Genomic DNA, 11,892 nt, shown 5'->3' with positions numbered 1-11,892 from the left:
GTCCAAGGTTTGACGGTGACAGTGTGTGACTGTTTCAAGGTGGAAGACAAGATTAGATCAACATCATCCTCCATAAAGAAATGCAAATCTCTCTGAGGATGGGGACCACTGCACTCCTCTAGGGCATGACTACAATCGGAAAGACAGACATTACCAAGGGTTGGATGAGGATGTGGAGAAACTGGAACCCTCACACAGAGCTGGTGGGGATAAAAAATGGTGAAATTACTTTGGAAAAATTTGGTACTTTCTTAAAACATTAAATATAAATTTACCAGATGACCTAGCCATTCCATTCATAGGTATCTACCAAGGAGACATTAAGACATACATTCCCACAAAGACTGATATGTGAGTTTCATAGCAACCTTACTCATAATAGCCAATGAGCCGAAACAACCCAATTGGCCATTAAGTAGTGAATCAGCCAACAAAATGTACTATATCCATATAATGGAATACTACTCTACCATTAAAAGAAATGAAGTAGTGATTCATGCTACAGCATGGGTAAACCTTGAAAACATTATGCTAACTGGAAGAATCCAGACCCAGAAGACCACACATTATAGGATTCTCTTTATATTAAACGTCTACCAAAGGCAAATCTATGGATAAGGGAAGTAAATTAGGGGTTGGCTGGAGCTGAGTGGTGGGAATGAGAAGTGACTGCAAATGGACAGGGAGATATTCTGGGGGTGACGAAGATGTCTTAAAATTGGACTGTAGTGATGGCTTCACAAAAATCATTGAATTGCATACACTCAAACAAGTGAATTTTATAGGATGTTTATTGTAACTCAATACAGTTGATTTTTTGAATAAAAAAGAAAAATAAAAGAATGCAGAAAACTGTGTGGCCAAAGCATTTGAGGGGATATGTATGTGTATATTGAAATCACCAGGAAGAATGACAGGAATCATTCTGGAAGGAGTGACAGCTAGGGAGGTGCTAACATCTTCAAGCAAAGAGATGTCGGTAGTTGGCTGCATCATAAAGGGGCAGCAGATGGTGTAGTTTGATGAAATGAACCCCAAAATTAGAGATTTTAGGGAGGAAGGACAGACAAAATCCAGAGGTGGCCATGAGAAGCAAGGAGGACACCCACCCTACTTCCAGGTTCAGTGATACAAGGACTCTGGGAGAGAAAACCAAATTTATAATTAATTACTACAGTAGCCTGCAGGTGAAGCCTGCAGGGAAATATGACATGGGGCCAGACATGGGGCACTAGTCTCAGCTCCTCCGGTGGTTAACAGTTGACCTCAACTTACCCTCTTGGACCCTTGACAATGAAATGAGAATAATAATCATTGTCAGTCTCACAGGGTTGTTTTGAGAGAGAAATAAGAGTAAGTATTTACAAGCCCATCTCATGTTTCATAGTAAGAGCTGTTATTCTCAAATACTCTCCGTTTCTGCTGTTGAGAAACCTGAACTTCAGAGAGGTTAGGTGATTTGTCCAAAGCCATACAGCACTTAAAGAGCAAAGACAAGGGTCCGGACTCCTTCCGTCTTTTATGCTACCTCCCCTTTGCAAAGCCTCCTCTCAGCAATAACACCCCTCTAGGTTTTCTGTGCTGACTCTGAGACAGAAATAATAAGTAAACATTCAATTTTTGCAGTGCCAAGAAATAATCAAATCAGAGAATTTCTAAAGCTAAGTTAGGATAAGACTTGTATAAAGAAGCATCTTGGAAAATTTAGATACAGTCATTGTTTCCACCACAACCCATGGCCCTCCTGCTCTCTTTCTCTGCACCAGCCACACCATAGTCCTTGCCAGTTCTGTGTTGGATCCTGTCCAGCCATCTGCTCTTTCAACAATTACTTATTGATTACTTTCTAAATTCCAAGCACCCTTCTGTGCCCTGAGGAATCAAAGAATTCCTGATCCTCCTGGAGGTTCTGGTCTGGGGGAAAAAAAGAGGCCAGAGACGGGGAAGTCAAAGACCAAAACCAAACCAACCAGATAATAAACTACATATGAACAAGAAATATCATCTCATAAAAGGAGACAGTTCAGTTTCTGGGGGTAGTGGGAGTAGATAGGGAGAACATTCCTAGAGTGGTCGAGAAGGCTTCTCTGCAGAGGTGGTATTTGCCTGATGAGAGGAACCTGGCTTTGAGAAGTTCAGAGAGAAGAGTGTTCCTGCCAGAGTGTGGCAGGTGCAAAGGCCCAGAGGTAGAGATGAGCTTAATATATTATAGGAACAGAAAGGACAGCAGTGCTGTGACCATGACATACTAAGCAGAGGAAATGTAATGTGGGACAGGTCTCTTCAACAGGAAAGTGCAATGATCTGATGTACCTTTTAGAAAGATCACTAAAGCTGTTGTGTGGAGACTGGGCTATAGCCTGGAACATTAGGAAAGGAAGATGGCAGGTAGGAAAATTTCTGCCTTGAAATAAGTTGCTCCCTGATCTTCAAATGTCCCTTCCCATTTTCTTCACCTTCCAACCTCATGCCCTTCTTCAAGAGTATTTCAAAAGGATGCACAATAGCCAAAATGTGAAAACAAGGTTAATGTCTATCAGTAAGTGAATGAATGGAGGAACAGAAGTGGTACATCCATACAATGGAATATTACTCAGCCATAAAAGGAATGAATGCAGATAAACCTTAAAAGCATCTTGCTAAGTGAAAGAAACCAGACACAAAATGTCATGTACTGTATGATTCAACTTATACAAACCATCCAGAATAGGTAAATCCATAGACAGAAAGCAGACCAGTGGTTGCCAAGGGCTGGGGAGGGGGCACTGGGACTGACCACTTAATAGATAGAGGGTGTCCCTTTGGGGTAGTGAAAACATCTGGAGCTTGATAGAGATGGTAGCTGCACAACATTGTGACTAAACTAAATGCCACTGAACTGTACACTTTAATTTTATGCTATGTAACTTTCACCTCAATTAAAAATTTTAAAGGAAAAAGACATTTATTAGATTTTTTTTCTAGCAGACAGGATAAATGTATTCAGACTAACTTTAGTTAGAAGGAAGCACACTGATTCCTCAGAGACTTCCAGAAAGAGCTGGACAACCAGGCTGTAGGGGGAGCTGGTAGCAGGAGGAGCATAGCTCTGGCCCTGGCTAGCCCCACCCCTCCTCCAATCACCCCCCATCCCTGGGGGAAAGAGAATCTGATTGACCTAGCTATGCCCCATGCCTCCATGCTCCCCAGGGTGTCTTGTAGTCTGGGTTTGAGGTCATAGCCCTCCCAAAACCCACAGATTGAGGGAGGGAGTCATTGAAAGAGGGGAAGAAGCAATACAAGGCAGAATAAACACCCCTCAACTTATACATTCTTTCAAAAACATCTGTCTGGTCCATGTTTGGGGAGCATCTCCCCAGCTGGCACCACCTGGGCACTGGGGATGAAAGTGGTCTCTGTGCTCCTGGAGCTGTAGTCATGAGGAAGGATGCTCAGCAGCCCTCTGCCAGTGGGCAGAATGCTGTGTAATGCAGTACAGAGGACACCAGGAAGGTTTTCTGTCTGTCTCTGTAATCCAGGCAGAGGTGGGAACACCACGTCCTTCTTAGGTCTCTGTGGCTACATGGAGTCACCTCTGTCTTATTGCTCATCACACTGGTATCCCTGCCTCTTTGCCTGCATCACTCATTAGACTATAAGCCCTGAGCTGCACAGAGCTCAGAACTAGCGCAGAGGCTGAAAGTTAGGGGGGAAAAAAAGGAGGGAAGGAAGGAAGGAAGCAAGGAAGGAAGGAAGGAAGGAAAGGAGAGAGGGAGAAAGAAAGGAAGGGAGGAAAAAAGGGAGGGGGAGGAGGGAGGGAGAGAGAGAGAGAGTGGAGGGGAAAAGGACACACTGATACATTAGATGTACTAGATTTTAGTTTATGTCCTGCTTCCTTTTGATAAATGGTCTTTAAAACTAACTTTTGAATGGCCGTCTTGGACTCCATACTGGGAGTGTGGAGTGAGGTGACTTTCCTACAGGGTGACAGCTGATGGCTGCCCTTTGACTAAATCATAGCGGGGGGCTAGGCCTGTCATCTGCCAGAGCCCTCTGCTTCCAACAGGACAATGGCTGCATGTTTGACCCCAGATGGTGGCTGTTTCCATGCCCAAAGTCCTTCTCACTGGGTGGCTTGTTTTCATATCTCATCAACCTTGCAACCAAGACACTTTTCTTGGATAAACACCAAGATGTTGGCAGTGGCTGTCTCTGAGTTCAGGGATTATGGGTAACTTTCTCTCTTGTTTGAATGTTGTCTTTTTTTGTTTAAACAAAATGACGGTGAGTCACTTTCAAAATAAAGAAAAATCAAACTAGTCATTTCATGACAATGACTCCTTTCTCATGCCAGTATTGAAACTCACTTTCTCTTCCTCGGTCTCCTCCACGACAGTAAAGTGATAGTCCCCTCTACTTCAGAGAAAACCACAAGACACGGGCTCAGGACTTCAGAGAAGCTGAGGGACAGGCCCAATATCACAAGGCTATAACTGGCAGGCAGCCAAGTCACTCTCTGTCTGTCTGACTTCAAAACTCATGTTGTCTTTCCACTACTCTGCGTGGCGTTAAACACTGGAAGAAGTGTTTATTCAGCTAGACTGCGTCAGCCTTGGTCCAGCCTCAGACCAGGGCTTGTCTCTTCATTCTACTGCCTCATCTCATCACTGAAAAATCCATGTGGTCCCCGAAATCAGAAAAATGACTTGCACTACTACTACTGTTACTACTAGTAGTCGTAATATTGGTAGCTCCACTTGGGAAGAGCTTCCTATACGTCTAGCACTGTGTTAAGCTTACCTACTTTGTCTGCATGTGGACTCATAGTACTCGTAAAAATACTGTGAAATAGATAACAATGTTACCCCATTTCACAGATGGGAAAATTAAGGCTTAGAAAGATGAAATACCCTGTCCAAAGTGACACAGCAGAGCCCAGCCCCAGCCCTGGTCAGCCTCCAGCCCAAATATCACGGTGTACTAGTGCTACTTAGCATTCAAAGGATGTGATTCCGTGGACAAAGAAACCAGGAAGATGGGAAGGTGGAAGGCTCTAGGATATGGTGCTTGATTTTTCCTTCCGCTGACCAGGAGAAGGAGAAAGGGGAGAAGAAGCAGTGCAGCTGCTGGCACTGAGTTTCGGCTCTTCTCCCCTTGCCCACAGCAGCTCCCTTGCAGAATCAACTTGAGATTCACCCACACAAAAGTGTGCCATCTCCGTTTGGGCTGGGGTGGAGGATGTGTCACCTTCTCTCCCCCAGTGCAAATGGAAAAGGACATTTTGCATTGAAAATAAAAGTCCTGAAGCACCAGCCTTTGTCCCCTCGGCCCCCACCCCCCTACCCCCGCTCCTGCATTTCATTTTCTTTGTTTTTCTTTCTTTTAAGGCTACAAAAGGATAAGAAAATTTTTGCAAAGTGGTTGCCAGCTTTTAGTATCCAACTGCTAAATTGCTGCCCACCCCCTAGGTGCCCCGTCTGGCTCCATGGCAGGTGTAGCTCGCAGCTGTAGCCCATTTCACCCAGCATGGGACAGATGGAGGGGATACAGCCATCACAGCGGGATAGATTTTTTTAAAAAATACACGACCAGACCTTCATCAAGGCCTGGTAGGGAAATGTGGCATTGATGCAAAGTATGCCAAGTTAGCAGGTGTCTGCTCTGCTGTGTTGCATGAGCAATAGTGGGATTCCTTTTGGGGAGGATGGGGGGCTGGTTGGCATCCCCTGTGGCACAGGCAGATCATTTTGCATCTGAGTTATTTTCAAGTGACTACAGTAGGGTTTACTTGGGGAAGCACTGAAGGGAAATGGCACTGACCTGAGTAGAATCTGGGCTTCGCCAATTATGACTTGTGCAACAGGATGAAACATGCATTCTGAGATCCGCCATTCCTCATCTTTAAAACGTGACTGTGTCAGAGTTGGCTAGAGCTCACCAAACATCCTCACACTCCCCTGCATTTCCTGGCCTTTCCCCCATAGTTGTGTAACTTTAACACCTTCTTATGGCATGTAAGGGAAGGGACATGTCACTCCGCAGCCCAAGGCAAGCTTTAAGTGAGCAAGCTTCAAGGCCAATGGCATAGTTAAAAGATAACGGAGACTGACCTGCCTGGTTCACATCAGGCACTACGTGAGTTTGTCTGTTACAGCAGCTATAATATGAAGTAATCCTTGGCAGGACCGTGGGGGGAGTTATAGATAAGGCAGGTACAACCTCTAGCACATAGTAGATGCTCCATCAGAAGAGCAGATCTTTCAGTGAGCTGGGTACAGCTATAGAAGCCTTTACAAGCAGAGGTCTTCAAGCAGACCAGACAGTGCTGGGCGATTTCTCCCTCCTGTGGCACAGCGTTCATGTGAAATCTTGGACAAACTAGATTTGAGAATCTTGAGGTAGAAGGTAAAGTTCACAGTTTGGCTCTTTTCATTTAACCTCTTGCCTCATGGAAAGCTTTTCCTGGAGTTAGTATTTCTGGAGAGAGTGACTGGGGCAATATTTGATCTTCAAAGTCCCATGTCCTTCTCTCGTCATCTTTCCAGGAGTAATCAATAGAGGGAAAAGCAAGGACCGAGGGGTCACACAAACTTGGGTGTGATACCTAGACCTCTTACTTTGCCCTCTTTGTGCTTGGGAAAGTTATCAAACCTCTCTAAGCTTAGCTATAAAATGGTGGTTTTAATACCTGTTATTAAACCAATAGGGCATATGATAGATAGATAGATAGATAGATAGAACCAATAGCATGTATGATTAATAGAAAGAGGGAGAGAGATGTAGATTTAGAAGGATCTAGATGTAGATCTAGATATCTATTGATATATATACAGACGGGCCCTGACATACAATGGTTTGTCTTGGGATTTTTTGACTTTACGATGCAGAAGTGATATGCATTCAGTACCAGCTGTACTCTGAACCTGTTAATGTTACCCTCATGGCGGAGGGACTTTATAGATGTGACTAAATTAAGGATCTTAAAATGGAGAGATTATCCTGGATTATCTGGGTGGGCTTAATATGATGACAAAAATCCTCCTAAGAGGCAGGGAAGGCCAAAGTCATTGACGGCAGAAGCAGAAGGATGTGTTTTGAAGGAGGAGGAAGGCCCGAAGGCCAAGAAAGGTAGGCAACCTCAGAATTTGGAAGAGCAAGGAAATGGGATTTCTCTGGAGCCTCCAGAAGGAACGCGGCCAGCTGACATCTTGATTGTAGACTCCTGCAACTCATTGTGGGGCATTGGACCTTCAGAACTGTAAGATAATAAATTTATTTCATTTTAAATCATCAAGTCTGTGACAATTTGTTACAGCAGTGATAGAAAGCTTATATGATTGGAAAGGAAAGGTCCTGGGCACAATAAAATATAACATAATTATAAACTATTCTTATTTCTTTTTTAAGAAAAGATTTTCTTTCTTTTTTTTTGTACTATCTATTTGAGAAAGAGAGAGTGAGAAAAAGAACACACGCGGGGTGGAGGTTGGGAAGGGTCAAAGGGAGGACAAGCAGATTCTCTGCTAAGCAGAGAGCCAGACACAGCCTGGATCCCAGGTTCCCAAGGTCATGACCTGAGCCAAAGGCAGACGCTTAACTGACTGAGCTACCCAGGTACCCTAATTACTTTTATTTCTGCATCTGACTTGGAAGTCATGAAAATTCAGTGACCCTGTATAAACATGTGCACAACACAGAGACATAGGAAACATAAGCAATTCTCAAGGCGGGCTCTCCTGATAGAGCTTCAAAATGAAAGGCTCTTTATGCAATTAGCTTCCAATTAAATCCCTCTTCAAAGTGTACCATGAATGTGGTTTGAGACCACCTTCTGATAAGTTTGCTTACTTGTTAAAAAGACAAGTGTATGGGACACCTCCCAGATCTACTAAATCATTGTGCAAATCTTTTCCAAGCTGAAGATGGTGGCAGGCTAACTAATGGTCCCTGAAGATATCTAGGTTCTAATCACTGGAATATGTGAATATTACCTTCTAGAGCAAGAGGGATTTGCAGCCAGGATTCTGTTAAGGCTTTGCGGATGGGAAGATTGCTCTGGATGATTAGAGTGGAACTTAAATGTAAATGCCCGTGTTCTTTATTTTTTAAAATACATTTGACTTTTATTAAAGAAAGCATAAAGTATTGAATTGTACATTTTTGATCACTATTATTTTAAGAATTAGTTAAGTCTTCATCTTGCCAGCATGTTTCCAATACTTCCACATATCCTAAATAACATATCTCTAAAAAAATCTTGAAATCTCCTATAACTAACCTGTTATCACTTTTCAATGTAAACATTAATGATACGATTTCTTGGGTTTACCCTAATTTTCTTTTCATTTATTTTTTTTTCATTTTATTTGCCTTCTATATCTTGGCCATTGCCACAAGATCCTCTGGGATACTCTGATGTGCTTTTCCCAGAATATTGATTAACTCTCTCGTAATCCTCCAGTCATTTCTGGTGATGGGGTAGTTAACCCTTCAGTCCTCCCTACTCTTCCCATCTGCCCTACTCTACACACAGTCTTTGATGTTCCGGGGTAAATCATAATTTTTTTTTAAGACTCATTTGTGATTGCCTAACACTTTTTCGGGGGGGGGGTTTAAATCATAATTATAGACGAATACATGTGTTCTTTGGGAGAGAGGTGAAGGGAGATTTCACTGCAGACCAGGAGAAAGTGATGTGGTGTTGGAATCAAGCTGTGTGCCTGGAAGCTGGAGGAAGGAGCCACCTTGCCAACAGAAGCCGAAACTGGCAAGGAAAGAGATTCTTCCCTGAACCCCCCAGAAGGAAAATAGCGCTGCCAACACCTTGATAATAGATTCCAGAGATATGAGGCAATAAATTTGTGTCATTTAAAGCCACCAGTTTGTGGCAATTTGTTATGGCAGCTATAGCAAACTAATACAGTGTCCAATTAATGAATTGCAGTCATGACTGCTCTTTGTGATAGATAGATGATAGATAGATATAGACACATAGAATACTTTGCTGATGACCTCATTTATTTACTAGTGCAGTACTTTTTAAAATCAAATTCACTAAATACAAATAATACAAAGAGTGATATTTTGATATTACCATTTTAAGCAAAGACAATTTTCTCCACACAGGTGTCTAGCTGGAGAATATCATACATAACAACTTTGAATTGAAGGCTATGTTTGCCTCAAGAACATATTCCAAGCAAGAGCAATGATAGGGAGCATCTTCTGTACGTCTATATCCCTTCAGCCAGCTGGACGACTGCATTTTTTTTTTAAGATTTTATTTATTTACTTGACAGAGAGAGATCACAAGTAGGCAGAGAGGCAGGTAGAGAGAGAGAGGTGGAAGCAGGCTCCCCGCTGAGCAGAGAGCCCAATGTGGGACTTGATCCCAGGACGCTGAGATCATGACCTGAGCTGAAGGCAGCAGCCTAACCCACTGAGCCACCCAGGTACCCCTGGGTGACTGCATTTTTTATGCATTTCATTTTTATGCATTTCAAGGCACTCTGATGTTTTGCTCTTTTTTTTTGGCCCTTAAAGATTTTTTTCTCTTATATATTTATTTTTTTAATTTTTTAAATATTTTAGTTTTATTTATTTGACAGAGAGAGACAGAGATCACAAGCAGGCAGAGAAGCAGGCAGAGAGGCAGGCAGAGAGGGAGGCAGAGAGGGAGGGGGAAGCAGGCTCCCGACTGAGCAGAGAGCCTGATGTGGGGCTCGGACCCAGGACCCTGAGATCATGACCTGAGCTGAAGGCAGAGGCTTAACCCACGGAGCCACCCAGGTGCCCCCTCTTATATCTTTATTTTAATCACTCTTAAGTGAAAGGTAATCAGGAGATCCAAGAAGGCTGAAAACTTTGTAAGAAAATGGCTAAAAAGAAGAATGTGCTTTCCCAAAGAAAACCTCTTTCCTGCCCGTTTTCCATTAACCTGCATCTGCTGACACCAAGCCCCACCCAGCCACTCTTCGGGGAGAATGATGAATTTTTTTCTACATTGTATTTTATGCTCAAACTGCGATTTATTTATTTTCAAGTTGGTATCGATTATAGAGACTTGCTTACATTATTCAATTAAAGCAGTTCAGCAAGGGAGAGGTGTTTGCAGGCAGGCCCAGGAAGCTGCATTGTTACCAGTGCCTCATAGAATTCTCTAAATGGAAATTAATGTTTGAAAACCATGCCTCAGGGAATAAGAGAGGAATATCTACCCAGGTGGTTGTTTCTCTATCACTGTTTCTAGTCTGTTCCTTTTCAACTGTTAGTGTTGCAAAGGAAAGACAAATTAATATTATTTTCATGAGCATATTAAATTATGAGGACAAAAATGAGATTTAAAAAAAAACCACATAACCAAATTAAAATGTTTTTTTTCCTCAATTATCCAGCTCCTCATTCTCCTCCAATAAAACAGTTGATTCCAAGCAGTCTGCAAATCAGACAATTTCTGCATATTCAGGTTGAAGACATTCATCAGAGACATTCCTAAGTGGTTGTCAAATTTTGGCAAACCTAGGTCAGAGAGAAAAGAAATGCGTGATTCATCCACATAGACAGGAAATGTGATAACTACTGCAATCACTGTGTGCATGGGTGCACACACTCACACACACACACACACACACACACACTAGCTTAAGTAACCATGACTAGGAAGAGTGGAGCCTCAACTTGGAGTAACTTTTATTTTTATCCCAGCTTGGTACTTAGTTAACCACCATTTCATATTGTTTTCTTTCTCCACCTGCATCACTTCCTCTAGAACAGAAATCCTTACAGGGTTTTCCCAATATTTCTACTCACTAAAGTTTATTCATTCATTCACCAACTGTAGAAACACACATTCCAACACGTAAGAGTAGAGGGAACAGATGTCACCCATCTCATTAGTATGAAGTCATAAATGTGCAAAATGCACCCTGCCGATGCCAACACATCATTGGTAACAAGGGATACCTGTGATGACCTTCATTTGAAAGGGACACTTGGGCCAATGATGAGCCATATAGATAGTCCGCAGACTCACAGACTTTTTATTGAACAAATAAAGTGGTTGAATGAAAATTGAGTTATGGAATGAAAAGAGATGGACTTGAGAAGTACAAAGTGTGAAAGAATAGAGCCCTAATCTAATCTACTATGCACAGTGCAGAACAGGCGTGGGATGGCTGCACCACTAATGTTTGTGGAGCTGAATTAAGTGCTTGCACTCCACCCCCTTAGGTTTTCATCCTTGATTGCTGGAGGAGCCTTATGAGTCATCCTTACCTCTCGATTTTAATAACCAAGTCTTTGGTTTATTAGCTTCTGGATATGTTTATGTGTGAGGGAGAGGGTTACAAAATGTTTAATATACAGACACAGAGCTCTTGGCTGCAAAGGAAGTATTTTAAGAAATGATGCAGCAAATACATACAAATTGATGAATATTCATGGTATATCTACTATTCTCAAGACATTGAGATGCATACAAGAATAAAAATAATAGTCCTTGTTTTCACAGGTCTTAAATGCAACAGGGTGTGTACAAGAGGCTGGGGAGAGGGCAGCAAATGGGACAAAAATAGAGAGGGAACAAGAGAAGAACAAGGTAAATACAGACACAAATAATCAAGGGAGGGATCTTATTGAGGCTGTAGATGAGTGTATGTAGGATAGAAATATCATCATCATCCTGATCTAATTTCTTTTAGGAGAGAACAAACAAGGAGCTCAAAACAGGGGCAAGTGCTCTGAAAGCAACAGGTGACACTATGCCCTACAGGTCAGACTTTGGCATTCCAAGAAGCCTCCCCTTCCTTCATACCGCCATCCCTCCCAGACTGGCAAAACCACTCTCCTGATGTTCCCCCCAGCTTCTGTGCTAACTCTGTACTTGCACTAACCATATTAAATGTGACTTCACCT

At 42.5% G+C, this 11,892-nt stretch overlaps 1 protein-coding gene across 4 annotated transcripts in view; it reads right to left on the bottom strand.

The window, feature by feature from the left end:
- Positions 1-6,682: 6,682 nt before the first annotated feature.
- TMEM71 (transmembrane protein 71) overlaps positions 6,683-11,892 on the bottom strand; it is a 40,617-nt gene continuing 35,407 nt past the window's right edge. For 3 of the 4 annotated variants that reach the window (XM_046003439.1, XM_046003515.1, XM_046003596.1), the window contains exon 11: positions 6,683-7,235. In XM_046003439.1, coding sequence (XP_045859395.1) covers positions 7,118-7,235 — 118 coding nt within the window. In that variant the 3' untranslated portion in view covers positions 6,683-7,117. Of the gene's footprint in view, positions 7,236-9,671; positions 10,498-11,892 lie in introns of those variants that run through there. The other variant, XM_046003653.1, reaches the window with a different exon arrangement.

Source organism: Meles meles, chromosome 1, assembly GCF_922984935.1.
Source record: "Meles meles chromosome 1, mMelMel3.1 paternal haplotype, whole genome shotgun sequence".
Classification (NCBI taxonomy): domain Eukaryota; kingdom Metazoa; phylum Chordata; class Mammalia; order Carnivora; family Mustelidae; genus Meles; species Meles meles.
Note: the sequence above shows the minus strand (reverse complement) of the source record. Positions and strands in the feature narration are given on the sequence as shown.